Source organism: Hypanus sabinus, chromosome 4 (assembly GCF_030144855.1).
Source record: "Hypanus sabinus isolate sHypSab1 chromosome 4, sHypSab1.hap1, whole genome shotgun sequence".
Classification (NCBI taxonomy): Eukaryota; Metazoa; Chordata; class Chondrichthyes; order Myliobatiformes; family Dasyatidae; genus Hypanus; species Hypanus sabinus.
Genome location: NC_082709.1, coordinates 96,686,735 through 96,703,022, shown reverse-complemented (window position 1 = coordinate 96,703,022; position 16,288 = coordinate 96,686,735). Strand labels below are relative to the sequence as shown.

Sequence of the window (16,288 nt, the reverse complement as noted above, 5' to 3'; positions counted from 1 at the left end):
CAGGATATCGTCCAAATAAATGAAAATGAAATCCAGGCCGCATCCCATTGAGTCCACGAGCCTTTGGAAAGTTTGGGCTGCAGTCTCAAGACTGAAAGGCATCCTCAGGAATTCGAACAAGCCAAACGGGGTGATGAAGGCTTTCTTGGGCACATCATCGGGGTGCACTGGGATCTGATGGTATCCCCTGACCAGGTAGATTTTCGAGAAGATGGTTGCTCCATGAAGGTTCGCCGTGAAGTCCTGGATGTGGGGTACCAGGTATCTCTCGGCGGTTGTGGCATCGTTGAACCTTCTTGTAGTCTCCGCAGGGCCTCCAGCCTCCTGCGGACTTGAGCACCATGTGCAGCGGGGATGCCCACGGGCTGTCTGAGCGATGTACGATTCCCATCTTTTCCACCTTACAGAACTCCTCCTTGATGAGGTGGAGCTTGTTGGATGGGAGCCTGCAAGCTCAGGCGTGCAGTGGCTGTCCTTGTGTGGGGATGTGGTGTTGCACGCCGTGATTGGGGTCAGCCGTGGAGAACTGCGGGGTGACTATGGATGTTAATTCCACCAACACCCTGGCGAATTTGTTACTCGAGAGGGTCACGGAATGCAGGTGGATGGCCGGTAGCTTGGTTTCTCTGAGCTGGAAAGTCTGAAATGTCTCGGCGTAGACCAAACACTGGCCTTTTAAGTCGACCAGGAGGCAGTTGGCTCATAGGAAATCTGCCCCTAGTAGTGGCTGTGACACCGCTGCCAACATGAAAGTCCAAGTGAAACAGCTGGACCCGAAATGCAGTGAGATAGTACGTCCAAATACTGATGCCATTTGCAGCAGTGAGTTCAGGGCCTGGGACCGCATTACAAGTGTCCACGTTCGAGGGGGGCAGTACGCTGACTTCGCCCGCGGTGTCTACCAGGAAGCGCCACCTGGAGTGTCAGTCCCAGAGGTACAGGAGGCTGTCTTGGTGGCCAGCCGTTGAAGCCATTAGCGATGGCTGGCCCTGGCGTTTCCCAGAAAAGCACATGGTGGAGGGCAGTGACGCGCGCCTGAAACCCATATTTGGTGATAGAAACACCATTGTTCTGAACTTTCATCATTTTCCCCCATGGGTCTCTATGGCTTTGGTTATTGGGGCGTGCGACCGTGGCAAGGCCAATGGAGGCTGCTCCATGTTGCTTGCTCTGCCAAAGGACATCTGCTTTAGCCGCGACCCTATGTGGGTCACTGAAATCCTCACTCGCGAGGAGGCGAATGTCCTCTAGCATTTGCTCGAGAGACAACTGTTCAAATAAAAAGCACGGCTTATGGCAGTCCATGAGCGCCAGCATGTCATCACGAGCTCGGATGTCGTGCGGTCCAAGCGTAGGAGCCATGTGACTCGTTCGAGGCAGGAGAGTCCGAAGGTATGAATCAGGAGCACCTTAAGCTTAGTGTACCTGTCTTCCATTGGTGGCTGGCGTAGGAAGTCGATGATCCAGCCTGCTGTCTCCTGGTCGAGCGTGCTGACCACATAGTAGGACCGCGTGGCATCAGCTGTAATTTCTCTGATATTGAACTGGGCCTCAGCCTGCTCGAACCAAACGTGGGGCTGAGTGGCCCAGAAAGTCGGGAGCTTCAGAGAGACCGCACTGTGCGAGTTGCTCGGACTCATGGCTGGTCACCGAGTCACCGGCTCCAGATGCCGTCTAGAATGTCGAGGTCACCAATGTAGAGAACACACGGAGGCAGAGACAGCTGAACTCAGAATGCCTTTACTGATTCAAAATCAATCCCCATGGAAAGACTGCCTCTTCATTATGCAACACACACAAAATGCTAGAAGATTTCCAGAATCTGCTGATTTTCTTGTTTGTTTTCATTATACATGCTGTGTCAACTGATCATTCTCTGTTAACAAAGGTTTTGCATTTAAAATCATCTTCGCTTGGCTGTACAGTGGATTCTGGTTAACAGGGCCATTGGTTAATCAGAACAAATGCTTATTTGGGGCAACTCTTAAAGAACAAAAACTAATCGAGAAAATGGCTGGAATTCCCTTTGTTTATTTGGGACAATATGCTATTTAACTGGAACAGGAGATAGTTCCCGTACAATATCAGTCAGTCACGTATATTGTGTGGCTATCAGACACTACATAGCGCAGTTAGACATGTTTGTGTTCAAAATATCGCGATTTTTCTCACTGATAGCCTGCAAGAAATAAGCTGTAAGACGACAACTCAGTACTGTTTTGCTCACTGTGGTTTCAAATATTCAGGCCTCGAGATGCCAGAAACAGCCACAAGTGAAAATGAAATGATTTACTCATATTCACAGAAAAGTACAGCACAGAAACAAGCCCTTCGGTGCGTACTGAGCTATTTAAACTGCCTACTCTCATCAACTTGCACCAGGACCACAGCCCTCCAGACCTCTACCATCCATGTAGCATTCACCACTTGAACTGGCAGTCATTCCACACTCTCACCACCCTCTGAGTAAAGAAGCTTCCTCTCATGTTTCCCTTAAACTTTTCACCTATCACTCTTAACCCAAGACCTGTTTCTTTTAAGGTACCCTTCTTTTCTCTCTCTTGCACCTGAACCCAAGGGGGACCAATATTCTTGTGGGCAGGATTTTTGGAACTGTTGAGAAAGGTTTAAACTAATTTGGCAGGGGGGTGGGGACCAGGACTTAAGATAGGGCAGTTAGTAAAAAAGCAAAGATAGCGTGCAGTCAGACTGTCAGGAAAGGCAGACAAATGATAGGACCAAATTGCAGTCAGCAGGGTGAGTATCACTGCATTAGGGAAGCTGAATCAAAAAGGTTAGCAGAAACAGTACTCAAAGTGTTATATCTCAATGCACAGAGTATAGGGATGATCTTGTTGTACTATCACAGATTGTCAAGTATGCGTTGTGGCCAACACTGAATCATGGCTGAAGGATAGTTGTAGTTGGGAGCTGAATGTACAAGGTTACATATTGTATCTAAAGGATAGGAAGGTAGGCAAAGGGGCTGGTATGGCTCTGCTGGTAAAGAACTGCATCAAATCAGTAGAAAGATGTGATGCAGGATCAGAGGATGTTGAATCCTTGTGTGTTGAGTTAAGAAACTACGAAGGGAAAAGGATCCTGGTGGCAGTTATATACAGGTCTCTCAACAGTAGCTAGGACATGGACCACAGATTACAACAGAAAATAGAAAAAGTATGTCAAACGGACAATGTTATGACAGTCATGGGAGATTTTAACATGCAGGTCAATTGGGAAAATCAGGTTGGTAATGGGTCTCAAGAGAGTGAGTTTGATGAATGCCTACGAGATGGCTTTTTAGAGCATTTTGTCATTGAGCCTACTAGGGGATCAGCTACACTGGACTGGGTGTCATGTAATGAACTAGGGGAGACTAGGGAGCTTAAGGTAAAAGAGCCCTTAGGAGACAGTGATCACAATATGATTGTTCAACTTGAAATTTGCTAGGGAGAGAGTAAAGTCTGACATAGCAGTATTTAAGTGCAGTGAAGGAAATTACAGTGGTATGAGAGAGGAGTTAGTCAAAGTAATTTGGAAAGAGCTGATGGCAGGGATGAAAGCAGAGCAGCAAAGATGTGAGTTTCTGGGAAAAATAAGGAAGATTTAAAAATAAAAATAAGGCAGAATAGATGTATTCCAAAAATGAACAAATACTCAAATGGTAAAATAGTATAACCGTGGCTGACAAGAAGTCAAAGCTAATGTTAAAACAAAAGCAAGGGTGTACAACAAAGCAAAAATTAGTGAGAAGATAGAGGTTTGGGAAGCTTTTAAAAACCTACAAAGAGCAACTAACAGGATTATTAGAAGGGACAAGATGAAATATGAAAGCAAGCTAATAAACAATATCAAAGTAGATAGTAAAGGGTTTCTCAAGGATGTAAAAAAATAAAAGAGAGATGAGAATCGATATAGGACTGTTAGAAAATGAGGCCAGAGAAACAATAATGGGGGACAAGGACATGGCAGGTTAACTAAATGAGTATTTTTGCATCAGCCTTCACTGTACCAGATGTTGTAGTGTGTGAAGGAAGAGCAGTGACTGCAGTTACAATTACAAGGGAGAAGATGCTCAAAAAGCTTAAAGACCTAAGTCATGCGGACCAGCTGAACTGTATCCTAGGGATCTGAAAGAGGTAGTGTTAAAGATTGTGGAAGCATTAGAAATGTGATCATCATAAATTATTGGATTCTGGCATGGTGCCAGAAGTCTGGAAAATTGCAAATGTCACTGCACTCTTTGAGGAAAGTAGCAGAAAAGAAATTATAGATCAGTTAGCCTGACCTCAGTAATTGTGAAGATGTTGTGAAGAAGTCAATTTTTAAGGATGAGGTTATGGAGTACTTGGTGACACAGGACAAGATAGTGCAAAGTCAGCATGGCTTCCTTAAGGGAAAATCTTACCTGACGAACCTATTAGAATTCTGAGATTCCAAGTAGGGTAGATAAAGGGGATTCAGTGGAAGGTGTATATTTGGACTTTCAGAAGGCCTTTGACAGGGTGCCACAAATGTGGCTGCTTATCAAGTTAAGAGCCCATAGTATTACAGGAAAGTTACTAATATGGCTAGAGCATTGGCTGATTGGAGGGGGCAACAAGTGGGAATAAAAGGATCCTTAGGCAACACGAGTGAATCTGCAGATGCTGGAAATAAATTAAAAAAACACAAAATGCTGGCAGAACTCAGCAGGCCAGACAGCTTCTATGGGAGGAGGTAATAACAACGTTTCAGGCCAAAGCCCTTCATCAGGAGGTAAGTAACATGGGATGGTTGAGGGGGGATAAGAAGTGGGGGGGAGGGATAAAGTAGAGAGCTGGGAAGTGATAGGCTGGAGGGAAATAGGCTAGGGGGAAGGTGGAGAATTATGGGAAATAAAAGAGAAAGAAAGGTAGGGCTGGGGGGAGAGATTATAGTGAGGGGGGAAAAAAGAGAGAGAAAAAGAACCAGACTAAAATAATAGATAGGGATGGGGGTAAGAGTGGGGGGCAGGGGTATCAACAGAGGTCAGTGAGTTGGATGTTCATGCCGGCAGGAAGGAGGCTACCGAGGCGGGAGATAAGGTATTGCTCCATCGACCTGCATGTGGCCTCATCTTGACGGTAGAGGAGGCCGTAGACAGACATGTCGGAGTGGGAGTGGTCTGTGGAATTGAAGTGTGTGGCCACAGGGAGATCCCGCCACTGCTGGAGGACCGAGCGCCGGTGTTCGGCAAAACAGTCTCCCAGTCTGCGGCAGGTCTCCCCAATGTATAAATGGCCACATCGGGAGCACCAGATACAGTACATCACCCCAGTTGACTCGCAGGTGAAGTGGTGCCTCACCTGAAAGGATTGTCCGGGGCCTGGGGTGGTGGTGAGGGAAGAAGTATGGGGGCAGGTGTAGCACTTCTTCCATTTGCAGGAATGAGTGCCCAGAGTGAGGTCCGTGGGGAGGGATGGGGGGGATGAATGGACAAGGGAGTCGCGTAGGGAGCAACCCCTGCGGAAAGCTGAGAGTGGGGGGGAGGAGAAGATGTGGTAGGTGGTGCACCCCAGAACGGATGTTCCGACTGCCCTCACAATGGACGCATCCAAAACAGCAGTTGGTGGGGTGCAGGAGCAGCTCATCGAGGGGCGCTGGCAACCCCTGGCGTTCTTAGCAAGCACCTACGACCACCCAAACTCAAGTACAGTGCTTTCGACTGGGAGCTGTTGGCACTGTATGTGGCAATCCGGCATTTCAGGTACTTCTTGGAAGGCGCGTTCACGGACCACAAACTGTAGACCTTCACATTCACAAAGGTGTCCGATCCATGGTCGGCTCACCAGCAGCGACATCTGTCCTACACCTCCGAGTACACGACGGACGTCCAGCATGTCTCGAGAAAGGACAACGTCGTGGCGGACGCATTCTCCAGACCAGCTGTCCAGGCCCTGTCTCTGGGGGTGGACGATGCGGCATTGGCAGAGGCGCAGCAGGCAGACGACGAGATGCCCAGCTACAGGACCGCAGTCTCGGGTTTGCAGCTGCAAGACTTTCTCGTAGGCCCAGGTGAGAGGACCCTCTTGTGCGACGTGGCTACTGGCCAACCTCGCCCCGTCGTGCCAGCAGCCTGGAGGCGGCGAGTTTTTGACTCCATACACTGTTTGGTGCACCCATCTATGGTGCAACCGTCCCGCTGGTCTCCAGCAAGTTTGCGTGGCACGGACTTCACAAGCAGGTCAGTGAATGGGCCAGAACGTGCGCGCAGTGCTAAACAGCCAAGGTGCAGCGGTACACTAAAGCCCCGATGCAGCAGTTTGAACCCACCCACCGGAGGTTCAACCACATTCATGTGGATATCGTGGGCCCCTACTAGTGTCCCGAGGAGCGCGGTACCTCCTAACTATGATAGACCGGTTCACGAGGTGGCCAGAGGCGGTCCCGCTCAGCGACACATCTGCCGATTCCTGCGCCCAAGCACTGATTGCAACCTGGGTAGCACGCTTCGGGGTACCGGCCCACATTACCTCCGACAGAGGCGCCCAGTTCACCTCCAGTCTGTGGTTGCCTGTGGCCAACCTGTTGGGAACACAGCTACACCACACTACTGCCTACCACCCACAGTCGAACGGACTAGTGGAACACTTCCACCGTCACTTGAAGGTGGCTCTCATGGCCTGCCTGAGAGTACCTAACTGGGTGGACGAGCTTCCCTGGGTCCTGCTTGGAATTCACACAGCGCCCAAAGAGGATCTGCACGCCTCGTCAGCCGAGTTGGTGTACGGCGCGCCCCTAGCCGTCCCAGGAGAGTTCATACCAGCCCCAAGGGGGCAAGAGGAAGAACCCGCAGCAGTCCTGGACAGGCTACACGAAATGCTCGGCAACCTGACCCCCGTACCAACTTCACAGCATGGACAGACCCCGACCCATGTACCCAAAGACCTGCAGAACTGTAAGTTTGTGTTTATACGAAGGGGCACCGCTACAGCGGCTGTACGAGGGGCCGTTCAAGGTGATCAGCAACAATGGGTCCACGTACGTTGTGGACATTGGGGGAAAGAGGTTTTCACAGTGGACCGACTCAAACCAGCCCATGTGGACTTGGCACAGCCGGTCGAGGTTCAGGCATAGCGGCGCAGAGGCAGACCTCCCAAACAGAGGCTGATCCAGACTGTGGACATTGGCGGGGTGTATCGCCGGTTCTGGGGGGGGGGGTTATGTGGCGACCCACTGCGCAGGCGAACCAGCTCACAAATAGCCAGCGCACGGGGAGAGACTTTGGTAATGCACCTCTGACGTCATTTCCGCCCGGAGAGGGTGGGCGCTAGGGATTAAGTGCCAGCGCCATGAAGTTTAAATAAACTAGTCTCGAAACAACTTACCGTGTCGTTATTTCAGCGCTATGTGTAGCACATCGCTGCAATATCATATTTATCTATTAACTGTGAAAAGGACATTAAACAGTCCTGTAAAAACAAATCTAAGAAAGTCTTTATTCCCTTAATTTTCCGTGTTAAAAAAGCCTTATCCAATGTTGATGGTTTAAAAAAGAAATTAGAATAAATATTATTAGAAAGTACAAAATCATTTAATTCAAAAAATCTACAAAACTGAAACCAAATTTTTAAAGTACGTTTAACAATAGGGTTGAGAGCTTGTCTACTTATTCTAGAGAGCAAAAACGGAAGAGGAGCTCCTAATAAAGAAGCTAACGAAAACCCCATTACCGAATTTTCCTCCAACTGTAACCATGAAGGGCGATCTTGGTCATCTATATCATAAGTCCAAAAATATAATGAATAATTGCCCAATAATAAAATCTAAAGTTTGGTAAAGCCAGTCCTCCATCTGTTTTTGGTTCTGGCAATAAAAGTTTATTCACTCTAGAGCTTTTGTTATTCCAAACATAAGACAAAATCAGAGAATCTATTTTATCAAAAAATGTTTTTGGAACAAAAGAGGGAACTGCTTGAAATATATATAAAAATTTCAGTAGGATAACCAGTTTATAGCATTCATTCGACCTATCAATGGCATCGACATAGATGACTATTTAGAAAGCTCCTGTTGAGTATATCTGATATGTTTTTGTTGTATTGGTTTAATTCCACTGGTGTGACATGCCAACATTAACCATTTGTACTGTATCAATTTAAGGCAAGTGTTTATTGACTTAGTATGAGCATTGGTACAAGCTGTTTTCCACTCTTCCTCTGAAATTTTAAGCTGCAGATTTTCCTCCTAAGTTTTCAATTTGTATTGTGAATTTTCAGATGAGCAAGATACCAGCGAATTATAAAATTCCAAAATGATACCCTTTCTCAAACTGTCCTTTATCATAATTTTTTCCAAGTGTGAATGTAGGGGTCTGGTAAGTGTGTTGTTTTGGTTTACCTTAACAGAACTTCTTAGCTGGAGGTATTTGTAGAAATGTTTACTATTAAGGTTAAAGTTACACCTCAGCTCCTCAAAAGACATCATAATGTCTGAGTCTGCTAAATAAAGATTTTGAAACATTTAAAGCCCCTTGGATTTCCATTCTTTAAATGTCGCATCTGCTCTTCCTGGTACAAAGAACTGATTGCCCCAAATTGGACTATATTGTGATAATACATATGTTCCTTTAAATTTTTTTTACATCATACCATACCTTTATCATGTGCTTTACAATTGGATTCTTAGTTTGCTTCCATAATTTTTTTAACTGTATCTGAGTACATGTATAAAGGAAGAAGTAATTTTAGACCGTGAGATTCCATTTCTGTCCAATGAGGAGAAACATTTGTTGAAAAATAGAACATGATAGTTCTCAGCTATACAGCTCAATAATACCACATGACGTTTGGGCATTTTAGAACCCCCCTCGATCAAATGGCAAATACAATAAAGATAAACGAAGTCTTGCTCTACATGATTTGTTACTCAGTCAAATGGTAGTTATCTTTATTAAATCTTTTTAACTATTTAATTGTGGCAGTTGCTTAACTGGGCCAAATATACTAGGCCCAATGTATCCTAATTAACCAGAATCCACTGTATAACAATGTTCTAAACTCGTAACTGTAATTTGAATATTAAAGAACAATTACCATTTGAAGTTGGAGTTTCTTCCAATTACAATGCAAATAATTTGGAACAATGAATGCTGTTTTACATACAAGTGTCTGCTATACAGTGTTCCCTATAGTCAAAATAAGTTGCAGTACAATTATTTATTCAATATCAGCTATCTGAATTCTGTTAATTTTCATGACTAGAATTTCTATGCAATTACCTTGACAGCTTGCTCTTTCGTGGCACCTTCGAGTATATCAACAGGCTCTTTCACAATTGCTTCAGGGTTTTGCACTGCTACCTCTTCTATGTTAACTCCTCCCTGAGAGCTGCCCATCAATATTGGCCCCTAAAGAAGAGGGGAAAAAATTAGCAGAAATCACTTCCCCTTTTCTAGGTAGAAATAACAATATGGAATTATGTTTTGATAATTAATTAAGTAAACACAAAAATATCTTGCTGGACTTCCTAAGCAGAGTATATGCAAACTATCTGATAGTCAGTTCCAGTGACTATTTCAATTATTCAGTACATATTGTTCTTTTGCCTTCATAATTTGCCATGGATACAGTAGCACTGTGGTCAAGTTACTAACTGGATATTCTGAATTTAAATCCTGCTATTTGATTTTCATTGATTAAAAAATTACAGAATTAAAAAATAGTGAGATACCAGACTATCATAGTCCAATTGGTTTATCAAATGTCCTTTAGGGAAAGAAATCTGTCTTTTCTACCTATGCAACCAGTCCGAAACAACAAAGTGGTCACTTCTCAATTTACCTGTCAAAAAGCCTAGCAAGCTATTCAAGTCAAAGGCAATTAGGAAAGGGAATTTAATCCTACAAAATAATACACAAAGTAGTGATTCCAGCACATTTATTACAAACTATAACAACACACAAAATGGTGGAATGCTTAGCACATTGGGAAACATTTACAAAGAAATAGCTACCATTTCAGCAATGAAGATTTTCATCCTGAAACAGATGCTGCCAGATTTGCAATATTTTGTGCTTTATTTCAGAACTCAAGTTTTTGCAGTATTTTGCCTCTGGGGTACTCTATCTCTAGTTGCCCCAATAAGGTGAGTTTGCCTGACTGACTGCATTCCACATGCACTTTACATACAGCAGCTTGACACAAACTGATTTAATAGGTCATTTCAGAGGGAAGTTAACCCTTAACCACATTGGCATGGGAATGAAAGCACAAAGATCAGACCAATTAACCAGAGCAGGTGCTCTTCTCTAAAGGAACTAGTGAACTTCAGATTTTTCAACCGCAATTGTGCAGCTTTATTGTTTTTACTTGCAAACTCTCAAACTGTGATTGAGGGCAGGGTGCTTCAAGTCACATATATTCTCTGGAATAATAGTGCAATAATATAATTACTACACTTCAAGATTTCAAGGGATAGTGGAAACGGTTCAGGAAAAAAAGAGAGATCTACAATAAATACAGGCAGCATGAAGTAAATGAGGTGCTCGAAGAATATAAAGAATGTAAAAAGAATCTTAAGAAAGAAATTAGAAAAGCTAAAAGGAGATATGACGTTGCTTTGGCAAGTAAGGTGAAAATAAATCCAAAGGGTTCCTACAGTTATATTAATAGCAAAAGGATAGTGAGGGATAAAATTGGTCCCTTAATGAATCAGAGTGGACAGCTATGTGTGGAGCCAAAAGCGATGGGGGAGATTTTGAACAATTTCTTTTCTTCGGTATTCAGTAAGGAGAAGGGTTTTGAATTGTGTAAGGTAAGGGAAACAAGTAGGATAGTTATGGAAACTATGATGATTAAAGAAGAGAAAGTACTGGCGCTTTTAAAGGAATATAAAAGTGGATAAGTCTCCGAGTCCTGACAGGATATTCCCCAGGACCTTGAGGGAAGTTAGTGTAGAAATAGCAGGGGCTCTGACAGAAATATTTCAAATGTCACTAGAAACGGGGATGGTGCCGGAGGATTGGCATATTGCCCAGGTGGTTCCATTGTTTAAAAAGGGTTCTAAGAGTAAACCTAGCAATTATCAGCCTGTAAGTTTGACGTCAGTGGTGGGTAAATTAATGTAAAGTATTCTTACCATATAACAATTGCAACACGGAAACAGGCCATTTCGGCCCTTCTAGTCTGTGCTGAATGCTCACTCTCACCTAGTCCCACTGGCCCGCACTCAGCCCATAACCCTCCGTTCCTTTCCTGTCCATATACCTATCCAATTTTACTTTAAATGACAATACCGAACCTGCCTCTACCACTTCTACTGGAAGCTCATTCCACACAGCTACCACTCTCTGAGTAAAGAAATAACCCTTAAACTTTTGCCCCTTCACTCTCAACTCATGTCCTCTTGTTTGAATCTCCCCTACTCTCAATGGAAAAAGCCTATCCTCGTCAACTATCTATCCCCCTCATAATTTTCAATACCTCTATCGTCCCCCCCTCAACCTTCTACACTCCAAAGAATAAAGACCTAACTTGTTCAAGCCTTCCCTGTAACTTAGGTGCTGAAACCCAGCTAACATTCTAGTAAATCTTCTCTGTACTCTATTTTGTTGACATCTTTCCTATAATTCTGTGACCAGAACTGTACACAATTCTTAGAGATAGTATATACAATTATCTGGATAGACAGGAAAAGAAAACATGGATTTGTGCATGGAAGGTCATGTTTGACAAATCTTATTGAATTTTTTGAAGAGGTTGCTAGGGAAGTTGATGAGGGTAAAGCAGTGGATGATGTCTATATGGACTTCAGTAAGGCCTTTGACAAGGTTCCACACAGAAGGATAGTTAGGAAGGTTCAATCGTTAGGTATTAATATTGAAGTAGTAAAATGGATTCAACAGTGGCTGGATGGGAGATGTCAGAAAGTAGTGGTGGATAACTGTTTGTCAGGTTGGAGGCCAGTGACTAGTGGTGTGCCTCAGGGATCTGTACTGGGTCCAATGTTGTTTGTCACATACATTAATGATCTGGATGATGAGGTGGTAAATTGGATTAGTAAATATGCAGATAATACTAAGATAGGTGGCATTGTGAATAATGAAGTAGGTTTTCAAAGCTTGCAGAGAGATTTAGGCCAGTTAGAAGAGTGAGCTGAAAGGTGGCAGATGGAGTTTAATACTGATAAGTATCAGGTGCTACATTTTTGTAGGACTAATCAAAATAGGACATACATGGTAAATGGTAGGGCATTGCAGAATGCAGTAGAACAGAGTGATCCAGGAATAATGGTGCATAGTTCCCTGAAGGTGGAATCTCATGTGGATAGGGTGGTGAAGAAAGCTTTTGGTATGCTGGCCTTTATAAATCACAGCATTGAGTATAGGAGTTGGGATGTAATGTTGAAATTGTACAAGGCATTGGTGAGGCCAAATCTGGAGGATTGTGTACAGTTCTGGTCACCGAATTATAGGAAAGATGTCAACAAAATAGAGAAGAGTACAGAGGAGATTTACTAGAACGTTACCTGGGTCTTGAAAGAGGTATTTAAAATTATGAGGGGGATAGATAGAGTTGACGTGGATAGACTTTTTCCACTGAGAGTACATGAGTACATGAGAGGACATGAGTTGAGAGTTAGGGGGCAAAAGTTTAGGAGTAACACAAGGGAGTACTTTACTCAGAGAGTGGTAGCTATGTGGAACAAGCTTCCAGTAGAAGTGGTAGAGGCAGTTTCGATATTGTCATTTTAAAAAAATTGGACAGGTATATGGACAGGAAAGAAATAGAGGGTAATGGGCTGAGTGCAGGTCTGTGGGACTAGGTGAGAGTAAGCGCTCAGCACAGACTAGAAGGGCCGAGATGGCCTGTTTCCGTGCTGTAATTGTTATATGGTTATAAGTTAATTCACTTGTATGCAAGGCAGCCTAGATCACTTGCAATATTAAAGATGAAAGTTCGGCTTTATTTGTCACATGTGCATTGAAACATTCAGTTAAATGCCTTGCTTGCGTCAATGACCAACAAAGTCCAAGGAAGTGCTGGGGCAGCCTGCAAGTGTCGCTATGCTTTCACCGCTAATATAGCAAGCCTAAGCTTACTAACCCCAACGTCTATGTAATTTCAGAATTGGGGAGGAAACCAGAGCACCCAGAGGAAACCCAAAAAGTCAGAGAGAACATACAAACTCCTTACAAACAGTGACAGAAATTGAACCCAGTCACTCATGCTGTAAAGTGTTAAGTTAACCGCTTTGCCACCATGCCATCTACATCATCTTGATAGCAGATTGTGTGTTCCTGGTTTACGAGAAACATTTCAAATATTTACAATTGTAATAGTTGTGCAAGATGCTAGAACGATATGCAAAATAGCTCCGAGGAACCTCATAGTATTTGCACACAAATGAGGAATTAAAGACAGGAAAGCATCTCACAGAACAGGAAATGTAAATTATCAACCAACAGTATGAACAAATTATATATTAAACTTAGTGGACAATATACAGCCCCCTAATACCAGGTTTATTGACATAGCAGAGACCAATTGAATTCACTATTTTTAATGGGCAAGTAGTGCAAAAACCTTAGGATACTGGCAAGAACCAGAACCCAAGTCATTAAAATGGCATCAGTTACTTAGCTCATTATTGTAATACATAGAATCACATAAAGTTGTCATATTTACAAAACAGATAGTTACATCTTTCAGTTAAAGTTCAATACTCTTTTTTTGAGATGTTAACCACTACTACAGAACTTTTCTTTCTTTGAGTTTATTTTTATTCAGAAGACACTGTCATGGTAAGCCCAGTGTTGATTTTTCCTTTCTCATTTTTCCTGGATTTGACGAAATCTAAATCTTTAACTTTCTTTCCCTCTCTGAACATGCTGAATGTTTCCAGCATTTTCCACTTTTATCTTGGATTATTTATCTGCTTTCATCTTGGACAGTGCTGAGCCATTTTCACACTTTGATTAAGTAAGCATGCCTGGGAGATTGGCCAGGCAGCAAGGAAGGTGGGCAACTGAACAATCATTAAGTTGTTCAAGCTCTCCCTCCTTTTCGTGAACCAGAAGTTAATAAGGTTTGCGACTTCAAGCAAAACTCTTTATATGGTAGCACCGCCCATGTACTTGCTGTCCTAATCTTTCTAGGTGTTAAAGGTTTCTTTGTTCATGCGTTTGAAGCAATATTTGAAACTTACTACACTGCATCTATTTCATTTATTGGGATGGTGCACACCAAAGCCATGACACGTTAGTTATGGAGAGTGTGGGATGATAGATGGACTGCCAGTCAAGCAGGTACCTTTGTTCTGAATGGTGTTGAGCCTCTTGAATGATGTTACAGTTGTAAACAATCTCACACTTGACCTTTTGTTGTGAGAATTGTCGAGGATTTGGTGGCTGGTGGTGAGTGATGGGTGATGGTTAGGTGTTAAACCATTCACCTCAAAACACATCACCCTTGAATCTACTCTTTCAAGCTGGTCAAGTTCAGTTTGTGGTTAATGGTGGCAGTGATGGATCTGAAAAGACAATGAATGTCAAGAGAAGGTGGCTAGATTGTTTTTAACTGTAGATTTGTAATTAGCCCAAACTGCCTTGTTGCATGCAGATACTGCTTAATTTACCGAGAAATTGCAAGAGCAACTGAATGCTGCAATCATCAGGGGCAAACACAATATTAACTTTTCAGGAAACATCAATAATAAAACAGCCAAAGATGACTTTACTTTGGAAGCAAGACAGGAATACCTAAAAGAGTGAATGCAAATCATGTTCAGATTTCAAAATTAGCCTAGATAATTAGCCTTTCTAAGTACGTGGGTTGTGAAAAATGTATTCCGATACACAGCTCAATGGTTTAGGGTCTGTAAATCTAATGCTGAGCAGGATATCTTTAGGGATGGAAAGTAGGAACATGGTGAATTTATGTTAAACTCTTTCCAAAAGACAGAAAAGCTTTTAAATGCATCAAGGGCTGAAGCCACTATGCTTAAATTCAAGTGCACAAACTCACAGCTACCTGGACTATTCCTCTTCTGACCCTGTCTCTTGCAAAACTGCCATCCCCTTCTCGCAATTCCTCCATCTCTGCCACATCTGCTCTCAGGATGAAGCTTTTCTTTCTAGGATGAAGGAGATGTCTTTTTTTTTACATATACATATATAAAGGGGTTTCCCTTCCTCCATCATCAACTCTGCTCTCAACCGCATCTCTCCCATTTCACACACATCTGCTCTCACCCCATCCTTCCATCACCCCACTCGGGATAGGGTTTCCCTTGTCCTCACCTACCACCCCACCAGCCTCCAGGTCCAACATATAATTCTCCGTAACTTCCACCACCTCCAACGGGATCCCACTACCAAGCACATCTTCCTCCCCCCCCCCCCCCTACCTTCTGCAGGTATCACTCCCGACGTGACTCCCTTGTTCACTCGTTCCCCCCCCCCCCCCAATCCCTTCCCACCAATCTCCCTCCTGGCACTTATCCTTGTAAGCGGAGCAAGCGCTACACCTGTCCTTACACTTGCTCCCTCTCTACCATTCAGGGCCCCAGACAGTCCTTCCAGGTGAGGCGACACTTCACCTGTGAGTCGGCTGGTGTGATATACTGTGTCCAGTGTTCCTAGTACAGCCTTCTATATATTGGTGTGACCCGATGCAGACTGGGAGACCGTTTCACTGAACACCTACATTCTGTCCGCCAGAGAAAGCAGCATCTCCCAGTGGCCACACATTTTAATTCCACGTCCCATTCCCATTCTGATATGTCTATCCATGGCCTCCTCTACTGTCCAGATGAAGCCACACTCAGGTTGGAGGAACAACACCTGATATTCCATCTGGGTAGCCTCCAACCTGATGGCATGAACATTGATTTCTCTAACTTCTGTTAATGCCCCTCATCCCCTTCTCACCCCATCCCTTATTTATTTATTATTGTTCCCTATTATCCCCCCTTTTTTCCTCCTTTTTTCCCTCCCTCTGCCCCCCTCACAATCACTCATTGCCTGTTCTCCATCTCCCTCTGGTGCTCCCCTCCCCCTTTCTTTCTCCCTAGGCCACCTGTTCCATGATCCTTTCCCTTCTTCAGCTCTGTATCCCTTTTGTCAATCAACTTTCCAACTCTTAGCTTTATCCCGACCCCTCCTGTCTTCTATCACTTTGGATTTCCCCCTCCCCCTCCTACTTTCATATCTCTTACTATCTTTCCTTTCAGTTAGTCCCGACGAAGGGTCTTGGCCCGAAACATCCACTGTACTTCTTCCTATAGATGCTGCCTGGCCTGCTGCGTTCCACCAGCATTTTGTGTG

At 43.9% G+C, this 16,288-nt stretch overlaps 1 protein-coding gene across 12 annotated transcripts in view; it reads right to left on the bottom strand.

Annotated features, from left to right (window-relative positions):
- Positions 1–16,288, bottom strand: part of LOC132393009 (succinate--CoA ligase [ADP-forming] subunit beta, mitochondrial-like) — a 173,559-nt gene that overhangs the window by 90,888 nt on the left and 66,383 nt on the right. For all 12 annotated transcript variants that reach the window (XR_009511729.1, XR_009511719.1, XR_009511722.1 and 9 more), the window contains exon 5: positions 9,242–9,370. Coding sequence is in view for 1 of the 12 variants with exons in the window: in XM_059967694.1 (XP_059823677.1) it covers positions 9,242–9,370 (129 nt within the window). In the remaining 11 variants the exon portion in view is untranslated. The remainder of the gene's footprint in view (positions 1–9,241; positions 9,371–16,288) is intronic.